Raw genomic sequence first — 16619 nt, forward strand, 5'->3', positions numbered from 1 at the left:
TAGAGGGAGCTGCAACCACAGGCCTCCTGAACCCTCCAAAGCATCTCCATGCCACAACGTGACCAGGTCTCTGCCTGCCCCCACCTAGCCATCATCGGTCTCCAGCAATGGCAGCGATGACCTGACCATCTCCACCCCAGGAGGCGGTGGACACCCACCGCTTACCTTCCGCTGAAACACGCCTGCAATGCACCAGCGTCTTACAAGTAGGAGCCCGCGTCTCATTCCACAGAAGCCCAGGCAGCGAGAGAACGCGCCCGCGACAGCCTCTGTGCAATTCTGCTGCATAATCAGCAGAGAAAAAGAAAAAAATGCCAGAAATAGCAAGCTTTATAAGCCCTCCTGACAACTCTTGGTCCTCTATTGGCTGGAGGCCCAGCACCCCCGCCCCCCATCCCATTCCTATAAGGTGAAATGGAAAAACCTGTTATTTAACCTCTTTTATCAAAATCCATCTTCTATCCCAATATGGGCCTGTGTGTTCGGAGCTCCTGGCGCCAGTCTCCACACCAGGTCTCAGGGAGCCGAGCGGGAGGCAGCCCAGCCTTGCATCTTTGTGGCGTTAAGAGCTTCAGATGCATACTCGTTGCCCTGGGAGCAGGTGTCCGGCTGGACCGGCTCTCAGAGGCAACCTGGCAGCTCCTGTCAACGTGTGCAACTTGCTTGCCTTTTCACTCGGCAATTAGACTTCTGAGCATCCGTCCTGCAGAAATACCTGCCCTCCTACGTGTGATGCATGCCCACGGGTGTCATTTGAGGACTTGAGAGAGGCAAGTCGAATGTCTAGAACCAGGGTCTGGTTGAACAGACTGAAATGCCTCCTTTCTATGGAACATGATGGAATGAGGCTGGTCTGGTGGTGCTGACTTGAACTGGTTAGGAGGAAAAGTCAAGGACACAGTTCCATTTAGAGAAACAATAACTTGTGTGTGTGTGTGTGTGTGTGTGTGTGTGTACAGACACTGCAAAAGATGCCAAGCTGCTTGGCAGTGACTACCCTAAGGGGTACAAGGAGGTATTTTCAGTGACTGCATTTTTCTTTCTTGTGTCTTGTTTCATTTTCTTTTCCTTTTCCACAAGCATGGATTACATTTGTAATTTTGAAAAAACTGGAAGTACCTCCTCTCCTTCCTTCTCACTCTTCTGAAGCCAGCAGGCCAAGGGCCAAGGTCACCCACCAGGTTCACCCGGGCTGGGCCCGTGCTGGTCTGCGGGACATGGATTCCTCAACAGACTTTCACAGGAGTGCAAATAAATCAGGGCTCATGAGGAACATGGGTTTTGGAATAAGATGGAACTGGGTTCAAATCCTAGCTCTGCCTGCTAGAATCATTAACTTTCCAGAGTCTGTTTCTTCATCTGTAAAATGGTGATAATATAAGCTATGAGTCCCCATGTGCTGGGTGCTATTAAACCAACTTGAATGTTTTTGCACTTTCGAGAAACACCAGAGGTTACTGAGGAAGCATGGCAGCGCTCAGAGCACCCAGGACAGAAGGGGAGGAATTCTGGCGAAGCATCCCCCTACTCACCACTCATAACCACAAACTACCTAGAGGAGAGACGGGCCTGGGAAACAGTAAATGCCACGTGGCAAAGGGGGCTGACGCCCAGCATGTCTGCAGGAAGAGGGAACCAGGGGATTAGAAAAGCTTCCAGAAAAGAAGAAGTCTTGCTTCTGCGTCTTCCACATGCTGGTCCCTCTGCCTGGAATGCACTTGCTGGGACCGTCACACAATTGACTGCTCATCCTTTGAGTCCTGGTCAAAGCTCTCCCTCCCCAGAAAATGCTCACCTGAATTACTGTCTTCATTGCACACTCCTCCCGTGGTGTCTGCTTGTTTGTTTCGATGAGTTTTATTGCTCCATTTATTGCCCCACCTTTCTCAACAGGTTCTGAGCTCTCTGATGGCTGGGGCCATCTGTGCTGTTCATCTTTGGGTCCCACCTCCTATTACCGGACCCTACACACAGCAGGTGTTCAACAAATAGAAAGTGTATACAATCCTTAGAGCTAAGGCCAAGAGCCAAGCACACCGAGCTTTTGCACTGTGATAGAAAGATGGATGAAAATATCTGACATCCTGAGCACTCAGAAATACAGTCAAAGAGCTGTAGGGGTACAAGCATATGCTCCATAAATACCCATGCATATTTATATAAGCTTAGATGGGAATGAACTCTATGCCCAAATCCATATGGGCAAAGACAGTTATTTCTTCACTGCAACATTATGAAAATGGAAATGATATAAAATCCATTGATGGGGCATTGGTCCTTTTTATAGTGGAATACTACGCAGCCCTGACATAGATAAGCACGTGTTGATATGGAAACAAGCCTATGTTGCTTTTTTAATGTTAAGCTTGCTAACTGGAAACTAGAGACTCTTATAAGTAAAGGGTATAACTGACTGTCATAGAAAATGAGCAAAGGTAAAAATCTTTGGTTATGTATTCATTCACTCAAAAACATTTTCCACTCCCTATGCCTGTCCTCAAAGACATCCAAGTTCATACATAGGTGAGGAATGATGACATAAGGGAGATGGTGCTCACACCTAACAGCCCAGGGTCATCAGCTGATCGAGGGTTCTGCAGAAATGGTGTCATTCAAGCTGGGATTGGAAGGAGCCACAGAGGTTGGGTATACAGAGATAGAAGGAAGCATTTTTTTAAACTGAAGTGACACTGGTTTATCACATTATGCAGCAATATCTGTTTCTACTAGAGTATGTTTGCCATCATAATTCCAGTTCCATCCATCACCATACAGTTGACCCCTTTAGGGTAGAGGTGGCATGACCAAGCCAAGTGTAAGAAATTCTGAATTCTCCTTCAAACACTAACTGAACCCCACCATGTACAGGACAGAAGACCTGGGGGTGAGTGTGGAGACAGAAGATACTGGACTTGATTCTGCCACAGATGCTGGAAGGAGGAGCTCTGGGGACATGACTACTCCAGGACCGTGCCGCAGTCAGAGGGCAGTTTCCCGGCTTCGACTCACTCGCCCTGCAAGTGCCACTCCCACTGGCAGACAGACCGGGGCAGGTGTGGCAGCGTGGGTAGCTGGGGCCCAGCAAGGTGACCCCCAGGATGTGGGATTTCAGAAGCAGTGCTCTTTGCTTTGCACTAAATATGTGGACCAAGGGACCCAGTGCGGAGCAGAAGGGGTTCCGGCTCTACGGACCCTCTGCTCAGCTCCTTCTGGGGTAGAGCCGGGAGAAGCTACCGCACCTTAAAGGAACTCAGCACTTTTTATTTTTATTTTTTGGATTCTGAGGCAGTTCGATGGTTATGGTTCAAAACAAAGAGAGATGACTCAGCTTCCTGTGGAGGAGCCACAGACTTTTGGAAAAGATATTTCTGTTGTAATGCATTTCTCTTCTCAGCCACAGAGACTCGTCCAGGCAGCCTTGTTTTCCTGTTCAAGTGTCCCCAGCACAAGAGGCAGAGACGGTGGCCAGGTCAGGGGCCAGACTGCCTTAGTCTGAATCTTGGCATTCCTCTTACTCCCCAAGAGATCCTGGACTAATTGGCCTCTCTGAGCCTCCCTTTACTCATCAGAAGCCTCCCTTGCAGGGTCAGAGTGTGAAGCGGCTGTCACCTATGGAAAGAGTCTGAGCCCGTGCCTGGCACAAAGCAGGTGGGCAGTAAATACCACTGTAATAACCACGGCCACCCAAGCTGAGGTTATACTGTGCCTGGATCATCTCTTTGAATGCTCACACCTGCCGAGCACAAGTTCCCTTTTTCCAGATGCGGAAACTGAGGCTCAAAGCAAAAAGTTCACTTGAGCTCCCACCTCCCGGTTCAGGAGGGTCTGTGCACACCCCCAGGCCAAGCCCACATTGAAACCATACACCCTTTTCTTTCTGCCTCTCTCTGAGCCAGCGGCCAACCACACACCAGTCCCACTTTCTCTGCTGAATGGGGACAATATTCTAAGGTTGTTCGGAAAGTCTAGTCAAGGTTTAATTAAGGGCTCACATAATTCCTTCCTCTGGGTCCCAGAGGAGTCAGTAAAGATCTGAGCTTTTCAAGGGCAACATCCCAAGGAGAGATACCAAGCTGATGGAGACAACCGCTTACAAGCCCCCCAAAAAGCAATAAAGCTGAGAAAGAGGAGAGCGCGTGCAAATAAGAAGAGGATTTTAAAGTGACCCATCACTCAAAAGGCCCCCTGTAGCGTGACACAGACACCAGGTCTTCACACTACTGTCTGATGTGAAACAGCAATCTGTGCAGGTGAACCCATGGTAACCAAGACAGCCAAACCCCAACTTTCTACCCCCTTCCCTTACATCACCCTGAAGCATCTGCTGACAGAGCAACCTTAATAGTAACTGACTAATTTTAAACCCTGTGATTACCAGGGTTGATTTCCATGGAACCTTCCTTTCACAGCACCGAGAACCTCTCACAAGCAGTAATTGCCAAGTTCAATTTTAGCTCTGTCATATCCAACCATCGGTGCTAACTAAGGCGGCTGCTTTCTCGCCAGGTAAGCTGGTAATGAAGTCGGCTTTGCTGCTTAATTTCACAATATTGTGATGCCCCCGTCAGCACCTGTAAGTGCTGGGAAGCTACACGCTTCTATGAAACAAATCTTGCCCCAGGGAAGTGACTGAAGCCAACGTGTGCCTCCAGGCTCTGCTGGATCCTCCCGCCCGCTGGGACCTCGTGGCTGCTTAATGCACGTGCCTCGCCACCAACACCACTGACCACCACAGGTCAGGCAGCACGCCAAGGCCGCCCTAGGCTCTAAGGCCTCCCATTCACTCCACCCCCATCTGCCCTCCCAAAATTTGGACTCAGGTCTGACAGCACGAGAGTATCACAGGATCTCCTGATGGCACTCACTTGCTCTCCACTCATCTGTAGGCTCACGCAGCACACCATGTTCTAGCCTCACCCTGGACAGTGCCCATTGGTCTTGGTGTATCCTAGTATCCATCACTTTCCAACACCGCCCCCACCCCCACACACACACACATCTCACGAGCCCTCCCCTAGCTAAGTCCAACAGCAGAACTGTACCCCAGGCACGGCTTGGGGTGCTTGGGCTGACTTCAGCCTCTGACAACAGCTAGCCTTGATGGCACAAAGAGATGGGAACTATGTCTCCAAGCATCCACAACATGCCAGGCATGCACCAAGTATTTCATATACACATAATCCCCTAAATCGGCCAGAAAGGCAAGGGAGCAGGAGCTTATGCCCCGTTTTTACATTTGGGGAAATAGAATTTCCATGGCCCTGATGAGAGGAATTCCTTTTTAGCTCCAACTGCCAAATAAATTTGTGCTTCCCCTGAGGACCTGCCAAGCTTCTTCCCCCAAGATGGAGAAATCATGGAGCAAATCTATTTCCCTTTTCACTTGTCTGCCAGGAAGCTCAAATTTATAAACAGATTTCAGTAACGGTAGAGCCCAGGGCCAACATCTTGTTTCCAATAGAATTTGTTCTATTTTATATTCTCTTTGGCTCTGATTTTGTAATATCTTGTACATACTTTCATAGCTTTGAATGTGCAAGTGAACAGACGACCAAAAACAAGCCCAAAGGGAAGCTCAGAGAAGCCAGGAGAGTGCCCAAGGACGGTGCTCTTCACAGCGACTCAGTCTCCTATGTTCCTTTTTGGGCATCTGCTTCCCACGAACACAAGGAAAGATCTGCTACATTCACACTAATTTCCCAACAACTCAGAAGCTGACACTAATAGTCGCAATCCTCTGTCCCAAGTAATGTGTCCTGCGTTTATATATACTGCTTCTCATGACAGCCCTGGTTAGGAGGTGATTCCTCCTTTTACAGAGGAATCAGGTGCAGAGAAGCTACATAACTTCCCAGATGTGCACAGCTAGCGTCACAGACCCGACTGAGCTAAGGTTCTGGGTTCTACCACCCATGCCCACTGCAATGCCAAGAACTGAATAGATTCATGCATTTTACCAGTAAGGCCCTGAAGTTCTGAGGGCAAAACAAGGGGTTTGCCCCAGCATGGGCTGTGCCCAGTGTGGGTGGGTGCAGATGCAACAGGCAAAGGCAGGGACCCCATACCAACTCCTAGCCAAGGCAAGGGCACATGTCCACTGCTGCGAAGGTGCAAAGGAAGAGGGTGGGTAGAAACAAGAGGCTGAAAAAGCTTCCTAGCCTCCGAGGCCACCTCAGCGGCAACTCCACTACCATCCTGGACCCCGCTGTGCAGCAGGCAGGCCAGCAGTCCCACCCAGGAAGTAGACAAATGCCTTCTCCCCTGCCACACTGGCAGCTGACCCCCACTTCAGCCAAAGACAGTGTGGAAATGAGTTCTGAAGCATGAAGATGTGGGTTCAAACCCCAGCTCTGCCACTACCAGCTGTGAACCTGGGTAAGGGGGAGTCTCTCCGTAAGTGAGGTGTTACTGCCACCACTCTGCTGGATGTCTGGGAAGGCTGGCAGAGCCCACTGGCCCATGCCCTCCCCTCTGAGTAGACTTGCTGCCTTTTCAGTGTCCACCTGCAGCATCTGGGCATCTCGGTCCAGGGCAACAGTCAGAAGATAACAGCAGGGAAAGCAGGGAGCTTTGCTCCAATTTAACTCATTCAAGACATGCTTTCTGGGACAAGACTGAAAAATAAAGTTTATTAATAAAATATGAGGTTGCATAGAAACCCAAAGTCAGGATCAATTTTTCTAGAACTTCTCAGTCCTACCTCAGGCAGGGAGGGAGGGCTGAAGGGGGCCCCCAGGGGTCTTCCCAACGCTGGTGGGCTTCTGCCATAGGCCCACCTCCTTGGCATTGGCAGGTTGGGCTGCCAGCCCACGTGACACGTCCCTGTTGCCATGGTTTCTGTTTATTCTGAGGAAGACAACTTCCCTGACATCCGGGGCCTAGTAAAGAGGCATGTTTGCCTCATTCCCACTGTATGGTCACATGGTCTCTCCTTCTCGGTCACACATCCCTGCTGCACAGAGGCAAAGGCCCCAATGTTAACTCAGCCCCAGGAGCCCTCCCCACCTGGCCCAGGGAGGGCAGGACCAGGCCATTTCACATGAGAAAACCAAGGCTTGCGGTTCCACCAGTGTTTCACAGTGATTGAGTGAGGAGCAGGGGTTCAAACTCTGATTTGTCTGACTTGTCCCACTTTCCAACTCTGTGCTGGCTCATTTATGATCCTTACTCTGCTTCCCAGTGACCCCAGGCCCTTCCAAAACCATGCCCCTTAAGGAAACCTGCTGAGGGCTCAGGGCATCAAAGGCTGCTCTTGGGAGCAAGCAGGAAGCTCCCCAGGGGGGCCTGATGCTCAGATCCCCACCTGGGACACACCTCCTGGCCTGGCACATGGACACAATAGCCTAAGCAGGGCTCGGAGTTAGGGGGTTGATGTTTGACTGGGGAGAAGAGTCCCCCCCCCCAGTTTGTGCACCCACCCTGCAGATTTATCACATCATTCTCAGAGAACTCAACCCAAAACCCTTGACCCAGCACACCAGTACCTGCTTTGGATATACGCCAGACACACCCCCCACCTTGGTCCTACATATCTGACCCTGCCCACCATCCCCTAGTCTTTTCCAACATTCAAATCCCTCCTCCAGTGTAAGAATTCCCTGAGTGCCCATGTGAATGCCAATCTCTCCCTCCTGCCAATGTCCACCAAGCCCAGCTGCCCTGGATGCCCACGGGAAACTCAGTTCCATTCCCTGCTGAGATTGCATCACAGAGGCTGTTAAGGGCATCTGTGAACCAGTGACTTTCTCTGCCCAAGCCTGCTGAGGCTTAGGAGGAAGTGGCTCTTTACTGGGTGCTCAAATGTGCCAGGTCCCTTCTACCCCAGGGCCTTTGCACATGCTATTCTCTGCCTGGAGTGCTCCCTCTGTCCCTCCACCTAACTCCTCCTCCTCTCCCTCCAGTCACAGCTGAAGGGCCAGGGAAGTCCTCACACACTCTGCAGTTCTAGCTTCACCGGCATGCTCACGTCATGTGTTTCATTACGTGACCAGAAGCCACAAAGGCACAGCTCTACGTTCATCTTGTTCCCTCTTGTTCCCCCTGGAGTCCTGCCACAGCACCTGGCCCCCAGCGGGGCTTGCTAAGTGTGTGTTGTCTGAAAGAGCGAGGATGACCGTGGCAGGTTGTGGTGAGCCCGGGTGCCCTTGCACGCGTGCCCTCTGCGCTGTGGTGCTGCAGCGCCTTTTCATCAAGAGGTGGCTCTGTTTCTTCACACCTGGAAGCCAGGTTTGGCCCTGTGTCTTCATTTGGCCAATGAGAAAGCAGCAAACCTGCCACCAGCAGAGACTTGAAAGCGCTTGCTCAGTGGGGCACGCTCTCGCTTGTGCTGGGATTCCCGGAGCAGCGCAAGCAGCCCGAGCCGAGCCGTCCTGCTGGAGAGCGAGAGACGACAGGGACAGCTGACCCAGCAATCAGCCACCACCCCCACCACCTCCAGCGGCTGCCAACTGCCAGACAGGTGAGTGAGGCCATCCTAGGTGAGCCAGCTGCCAGGTGACCAGCTACCTGACCACAGATGCAGGAGAGCGCGCTACAGAGACCATAGGTGCAGCCCAGAGAGCTTCGGGTCAAGCTCAGATTGTGAGATAAAAGGTAGTTCTCCTGAGACGCGTGTTTTGTGTGGCTTCTGTGCAGCAGCAGATAACAGACACCGAGCTCATAGACGAACACTGGCTGGGATGTGCTCACACCTGAAGAACATGGGTCTGGGCTACACAGCACCAGACTGAGAGCAGTGAAAGCCTCCGGGGAGGTGGGAACCCACAGGGGGTCACGATCAGGCCAGGCTTGGGCCCTGCTGGCCTGTGACTTTAGTGTGAGGCTGAACAAGGTCTGCGCTCTCCACGGTGGGAATAATGTACCCTGTACCAAGTCTTCTCGAGTGCGAGGGTTGGGCAGTCCACAGGGGGTATGCCCAAAAGCCTGCGGAGACCCACCCCACCATCAGACTGCTGGGAAGGTTCCCAAGGGCACCTCTGGGGAAGATGCCAGTATGCGGAGTGGGTGGGGTTCTCCAGGGCCCTGGAGGAGGCGGGGTGGGAGAGCAGGGCCCCTATGATCTCTCTGCTTTGGGAAAGGAAGCTCCTGGCTGGTGCTGAGTCAGAAACAGTGGGGAGGGCAGCAGCCCCTCTTCAGAGGCCCCACCCGGGGTGTGAACCCCTCATCCTGGAGTGAGCCCCTCAGAGGCCCTCCAAGGGGATGTCCATGACCTTTGCAAAACTGAATGCAATAACCAAGTCCTATGTGCCAAGCGGACCCCAGGGCCAGCCCCGGAGGCTGCAATAATCCAGACGTGTGTTTGGACAGGAGACACCCTGCAAAGCTCGGTCAGCTCTGCCTGTCGCCTGAGGAGGGAAGCGGTTCACCTTTTGCTAATCGCCCTAATTCATTTTTTATTACTAACTTTCCTGTTTTCTATTTGCCGACTGATTGAAGATATTACCAAAGGCATTTAAACAGCATCAGGCCACACCACAATGGCAAACATAACTCCTTTTATTGAAATCGGCATTAATATACATATAATTCCCTGCTCACAAAGACCTCGTGGTCCACATGCTAGACCCTAAGTGAAGGCAGGTTTGATGAGCGGAACATGCCCAACTGAAGATTTTCCAAGGACAGTAAGCTGTGCGGGAGGGCCTGATCATGCTGTCAGTAAACACAGAAGACCCTGCTGGGCAATGCATGGCGACCCAAACCATGCCTCGTAAGGAGGACCCACCTGCTCCACCTTTGACCCGTGGCCAACAGCCTGGGACTCATCCTTGACACCCCCTCTCTGTCACACCCACATCCCACCTATCCCCAAATCTCATACATTCTGCCTCCACTTATCTCCCATCCGCCTTCTCTCCCACCCCACTCCACCACCCCAGTCCAAGCCCACAGCGTTCAGCAGAACATTCCGCAGTCAGGGGAATATTCTATAACTGTATGTCCCAAAAGGGCTCACCCACAGAGGTTGCAGAGCACTTGATATGTGGCTAATGAAACTGAGGACTAAATCTGATTTGATTTGAAATAGCCCCGTGTGGCTAGTGGCCACCACACTGGACAGTGCAGCCCTGCGTCAGCATCAATCCTCTTCTGGACCACAGTGACCACATCCCCACTGAACTCCCACATGCACTCTTGGTCCCATCTGACATTGTCCCAGAATCTCACACAGACTCTTCTCAACTATTCCCCGCCCTTGAGGCCAAGTCCACGCTCCTGGACATGGCCTTCAAGGCCCTATCTCCAAGGGACAGCAAGCATCCCAGCTCCTAGGGCACCAATGGGGAGGACAGGAACACACAGGACAGCAGCCAAGGCCCCCCAGAGGGAGTGGCATTTAAGCAGAAGCTGAAAGACATGCCTGTAGAGTTTGCCAGTAGGTGCCAGAGGAGCTGCAGCAAGCACCGCTCCGGCAGATACACACGTGAGCCAAGGGCAGAAGACACCCTGGGAAGCTGATGCGCAGGCTGCAGGTGGGCCAGAAGCAGCAACACAACGACTGTTAGAGCAGAAAGACCGGCTCGGGGGTCCTGGCCAGGTGGGTGGAACACTGCAACACTGAATATTAAGAAGGAAAGTTTCAAAGAAATGCTGTTCTTGAGTCTATAGAGGGGGTAGTCTTGGGTGACGTCTGCCACCTCCTAAACTTTTGAGCAGGTTTCACACTCTTCATAAACTATGGTTTAATAAAATGAAAGGGGTGATCACTTGAAGAGAGAAGTCATGAAAAGTCTGGCTTGCTCTACAGAAGCGTTCCCACGGGCTAGAGACTTCCTTATCTCTGAAGGCCAGGCCGACTGTGCCCCAGCCACCAAGCAACTGCAAGTGGTGCCTCCCTCCAAAGATGGCAAGGTCACCACCTGCAGGCAAAGGGGAAGTGGACAAAACAGGGGGGTGGAGGCTGCCAGCCTTTGTCCCGCAGAGCAAGCATTGATGAAAAAGCATAAGGACAAGGATGTCGAAGTCAGCTTTTCGACTCCCGTTTCAACTGTCTTCCTTAGGCTCAGCTGGAGGAGAGAGTGGCGCATTGTTATCATGAGAATTCTCAGTTATTAGCATTTCTGGCCCCAGACACATTTACATCTTTAATCCTCCTGGTTACTGTGCCCAAATAAGTGAAGTCCAGAGAGGGAGACTGAATTATTCTCGGAAACACAGCCTGGAATATGTTACCACAGTCATCTCTGGAAGACAGAAGTGCCACGTGGACCCAGTCATCCTCCCTGATACTTTTATTGAGCACCTACTACAAAGGAGACAGCATACAAAGGGGCTGGAGACTCCGTGGTGAAGAAAACCAATCTAACCCTAGAGATTGGAAAGTTGACCTTTCTCCAGGGGCAAGAAACACTCCAGTCATGTCCCAGATATATCAAGCAATGGGGAAAAAAATATACTAGAAGCAATGCAAGAGAGAAACAGGGTAACTCCATAAACTAGGGGGTAAGAGTCTTTGAGACAATGCAGATAAAGCTGAGCCCTGAAGGCTGAGCGAGAGCCAGCTGTGTGAAGGCAAGAACTCGCCAGGCAAAGCAAACAGGGAACAGCGCAAGCAAAAAAAAAAAAGAAGAAGAAGAAGCATGGGGGTGGGGGAGGGGAGGTGCTGGAAAACAGCAAGAAGACCTCTGGGTAGGATGGATTCAACTGGCTTTGCTCGCCACCACATGCCAGCATCGTGTGGCGCCTGGTACCACAGACAGAACAGCTGGGAGCAAGTCTGGAAAAGCAGGCAGGGGCTAGACCACACAAGGACCTGTGAGCTACAAAAGACATTTGATGCTATCTGCGCTCCAGGGAAAGCCATGGAAGGCTTAAGCAGAGGTCTGATAGGTTGTTAAGAGTTCAGCAGCTCTAAGAGAGAACCAACGAATGGTTTTGCCCAGAGAAATGACAGGGTCCAATTTACACATCAGAAAGAGCTTGACAGTGGCCAGGATGTCCCCTGGGCTCATCCTGATGTGTGACTTATGGTCACCGGATAGTAAATGTCTTCAAAGTGCACTGAAAGCTAAGCATTCCCAGCTGGGAGGTGGGAGGTGGCCACCTTTCAGAGAAGCAAGACAAAGCAGCAAATGACGGGCCACGTTAACGGAGCATCAGGCAGGCTGTCGCCAGATGGAAAATTGTCCCAGAGAACGCCTCGACAGGGTCGTGGCTTATTGTTAATGTCGAGCCATTAGGAAAACACAATTATGTGCTTCACTGATACTGTACAGCATAATCCAGGACGGCATGCAAACATTTACTGCTCCATCCAAAGGAGAGACAGGACGGTGAGCAGGAGAGCATCGCAGGAACGTAGGCATCAAACTCGGGGGGCGGGGTGCAGTCCCCTTGGGCGTCACTTTTTTCTCTGTCTCATTTAAAATCAAAGCCTGGCTCTTAAACACCCATAGACAGATTTGGAAAAGGAATGAAAATTAACTGTCCAAGGGGTGTGAACATGCATTATTATCTCATGAATAGGAAAGCGCTGTTAGTCCCATTTTGTAGATGAAAAAACCGAGGTCCAGAGATACTGAGTAGCTCTCCAATGTCTGTGATCTCCTCTCCAGCCTCACCTGACATTCTCGTTCCTTCCTAGGCTGGCTCACATGCTATTCCTTCCATCTGGAATGCTTTTTCCCACCTTCTTTGCCTGGTAGATTCCCCTTCAAGCATAGGTCAGATGTCCCCTCCTCTGAGAAGCCTTCGCTGGCCCAGCCTGGAGCTCCCTCATCCATTTGGAATTGCTCATTTGTGCCTGTCTCTCTCAAATAATACTGTGGCTCCTCAAGGGCAAGGACCAGGTTTAATCACCTGTTTGTGTCTGGCATCTCCTGCAAATCCCTGCATATAACAGACACCAAACGTTCTTTGGATGGCTGAATGAAGGAATGAATGAATTCTTAATAAGTTGCAAAGCCAGGATTTGGTCCCAAGCCAGCATGACTCCAAAATATATCTATTGACCAGAGTTTGTGTGTTTTCTTATATAGATCAATCAGATTGCACACACAAGCATGAATATATTAGAGGACACACTGTGGGCGTCCCTCCTAAAGAGATACTGAAAAGCACCACCCCCGGGGGGAGGGCGAAATAAGATGGTGACTATGGGTAACTGTCGAGCAGAACTCCCCCTGGAAACCTGATAAATTTAGGATGTTAACTTTGTGACCAGGCAACTTGGCTTATGGTAAAAATGACCCCGGAGTTTAAGTTGCTTCTGGACTGGAAGGAATTATAATTAAGATATAAATATCTATTAAAAAGCTATATTTTAGGTTGTACGCAATTCAGTGACTCTTGCACCTGAAAAGTACTTCGCAGGGACCTCTGAAGGACAATGAAGCTGTTACAAGAGACATGGGTCCTTTGGGGATGAGGCCTCCAAGTCAGGGTGCAAGATCACCTATGTGGGTGTCATTCCTTTGCACCTGAAATGAACTAAAACCTGGATGGGGGTGAGCAGTCGGCAAAGCAGAGCACTCCTGGCCACCTGTGGAGTTTTTGCAGAGATTTCTGTAGAAACTGCTCCCACAAAGAGGAACAAATTGAATGCCCCGATGGTAGACTACAATTCCTGTCCCAGCTTTTTCAAGGACACCACTACCAGTTGTCCCTGGGGTGAGTCTGTGGGGTCTGAATGTTTAATTGAACCTTAAATGGCCCCTGTGGAAAACTGCAATGAGAAACAAGGGGACTAGAGAGAAAAGAGGCCATCCCAACCCAAACCACCACTACACCTATTTTGAACTGGAAATTTCCTTAATAAAAGACATAAAAACCTAAGAAGGAGCCCATGTTTGTTGGCCCAAAGAGGGACCAGGTGACCTGAACAGGGTTTAGCAGCACAATAAGGAAGTGAATGTCTTACTCAGTCTCCCAGAGGACTCACCATAAACCTGAGATGCAAGTGTGGTTATATGAGAAAACATGTTCAGAGAAGTTAAGTGACAGGTCCAAAGTCACACAGCTTGCAAGTACCAGAACATGAACCTGGGCACTTCCATCCAACTCAAAATCCCATTTGAATCCACCATCTGATTTTGCATAAAAATTAACTTACAGTTCAAGTGGACATAGAGAACAGAGAAAGCATGAGGGGTGGGTGGAGGGACCTCCTTAAATCATGCAGGTAGCACTCAGTAGGCACTCAGTAAATATCTGCAGATACATGAGCAAGAAAAGGCCCAGGGTCCGTCTGCCAGCATTTCAAGTTCAGTTCAAGTCAAAACACAGCACAATGGAACAATCAAATTTATGCATGAGATTGACCCTGGGTTATACTACTGAGTTGGATTCATTTCCAACAAGTTTCTAAATCATTTCTGCAAATTAGGCCCAACTTTGAGATAAGCACGTTTTAATTAGCTGTAATATAAAGGCATTCTATTAACAAATGAAGTTTCAAGTTGAAAACCGAGGCAGAAGGCTCAGCGGGAAAGCCCTGGCCCCTAAAAGAGCCCAGCCATGCACAATGAAAACAAGAGGTACAATGGCCCACCTTTCCAACCCCCCAGGGGGCCTGCACCTGGCACCGAGGAAGCTGCAGAGAGATGGGCAGAAAGAGTATAGTCCAAAGGCCAGGATTACCTCTGCCGTCTTCTGTAACTTGATCAATGGGGGTCTCAGTTTTCTCACCTATAAAATGGGTACATGTGTGTCCAGTACTGCTCTTATGAAAAACCTAACAAGAAGACCTGAGTGAATGTACCTGGGAAAAGGTAAATGCTCAGGGGTTACTTTGTGCTTACTTCTACCTGAATTTTTGCCACAAAATTTAAAAGTAAACAAATCAGTGAGAGGGGAATTTTGGTACAAGATGGCTGACAAAGTACATACTATTTATCTCTCCTCTCTTCTAAACTCCACTAGAATGACAAAAAAGAGATGCATGACTATTCATAACTCACATTCATATACACACATACACACATATGCATAATTTGCATATATACACACATATAATTCAGATGGATGGACAGAGAGACAGACAGGTAGATAAAAATGGAACAACTTCATAAAAGCTCAAAGGAAAACTAGAAAAGACTGGATTTGAAACACTGAGAGTATGCTGGAAAGTAAGAGCAAGAGACAGACTGACAAGGAAACCTGTCAGCTCTAAAGAATCAGCACAAAGGGGCCTCCCCGGTAGCACAGTGGGTTGAGCGCAGTACTGTGAGCGCCGTGCTGTGAAGCTGTTCACAGCCTCTGTAGTGCAGGTTCGATTCCCAGCCAGCCAGGGAGATGCCCACATGGCGCGGCAGACTTCTCATGTCTCACCCACTGCTCCCCTCGGCAGTGTTTTCAGTCCATCTGCCTGTTCTGTTCCCCGCTCTGTCTCTGGTGAATCCTCTCACCCTCCTGCACCTCTGGCCTGTATCCCAGTTCTTATATAAATAAATAAATCTTAAAAAAAAAAAAAAGAATCAGCACAAAGCCTCAGGGAGAGCTACTTTCCTAACTGGGACTCCAGAAAATCCCCTGAGAGAGGCAGCAGGGACGCAAGCACTGGGCAAGGGAGGAGATCAGACTTCTAAGTTAGGTCTTAGGGTCTCCAGGCTACAGCCAAGGAGATTTTCCAAGTAAAGTGAGACATCTACTGAGGGGTTCCTGCTATGGTGGGCATGAGGCACAAAATCAAGTGAATCACTGCCCACAGATACCTGCTGGGCTACAGAGAGACAGGTGCCCCAATCTCAGGTGAACTTATCCCACTCTCTAGAACAAGTTCCCAGCTTCCAGCATCCACCCATATACCACACTCACACTCAGGGCACCTAAAATCAACATTTACATTGCCTACCCACATGATCATGGCTTTCCCAGGTGCTGAGGAAACTTGAGACTACAAGGAAGATCAAAGGAAACCCCTGTAGACAAATAAATGTCAACCAAGAATCAGCAGGCATTTGTAGGAAATAAAAGGCCTAATAGTGAACAGAAGAACGAACCACCAAGAAAGCAGAGTTAATGCAGGGAACAAAAGATAACTTTTTAAAAACTGAATTATCTTCAAAAAGAGTCAAGATGGGCCTCCCTGGTGGCTCAGCGGTTGAGTGCTGGGTTGCAAAGCAGCCCGCAGCCTGTGCAGCACTGGTTCGATCCCTGGCCACAGGCGAGGGTCCCACATGGCGCGCAGACCTCTCCTGCCACCCGCTGCTCCCCTCAGCAGTGTACTTCATCAGTCTGCCTGCTTTGCTCTCCCCTCTGGCTCTGGTGAATTCTCTCACCCTCCCGTGTCTCTGACTGTACCCAGTGCTTGTATAAATAAATAAATAAATCTTTAAAAAAAAAAAAAAGTCAAGACAATTACATATCCTCTAAAAGGTGGGGGGCTGCTGTGATATAAGATCAATCAAGGAATATTACAGATTCTGGGAAATGAAAAAGTGATTACAGAAACAGAAATAATAAAAGTAATAGAAGTGTGATGTGAAGACAGGACTGCAGTCCGCCCACCAAACCCCCTCTGTGGTTAGCCTGAGGTGAGCGAGGCTGAGAGGATAATGAGAGGGAGTCCCTGTTCCCATTATATTTGAATACATTTCTGTGTGTTTTATAAGGAGCAAGATCATTTTGAGAAAGAAGAATGATGGGACTCAAAAAAAAAGGAAGAAAATGATTTTTTTAAG

At 49.8% G+C, this 16619-nt stretch overlaps 1 protein-coding gene across 3 annotated transcripts in view; it reads right to left on the reverse strand.

The window, feature by feature from the left end:
• Positions 1–16619, reverse strand: part of TOX2 (TOX high mobility group box family member 2) — a gene marked incomplete at both ends in the record, with an annotated part of 97180 nt that overhangs the window by 71636 nt on the left and 8925 nt on the right. For 2 of the 3 annotated variants that reach the window (XM_084247137.1, XM_084247135.1), the window contains one exon: positions 166–288. The exons of the other annotated variant lie outside the window; for it this stretch is intronic. In XM_084247137.1, coding sequence (XP_084103263.1) covers positions 166–288 — 123 coding nt within the window. Of the gene's footprint in view, positions 1–165; positions 289–16619 lie in introns of those variants that run through there. 3 annotated transcript variants of the gene reach the window in all.

The sequence above is a fragment of the Talpa europaea genome (genome assembly GCF_964194135.1).
Source record: "Talpa europaea genome assembly, chromosome: 11".
Lineage (NCBI taxonomy): Eukaryota > Metazoa > Chordata > Mammalia > Eulipotyphla > Talpidae > Talpa > Talpa europaea.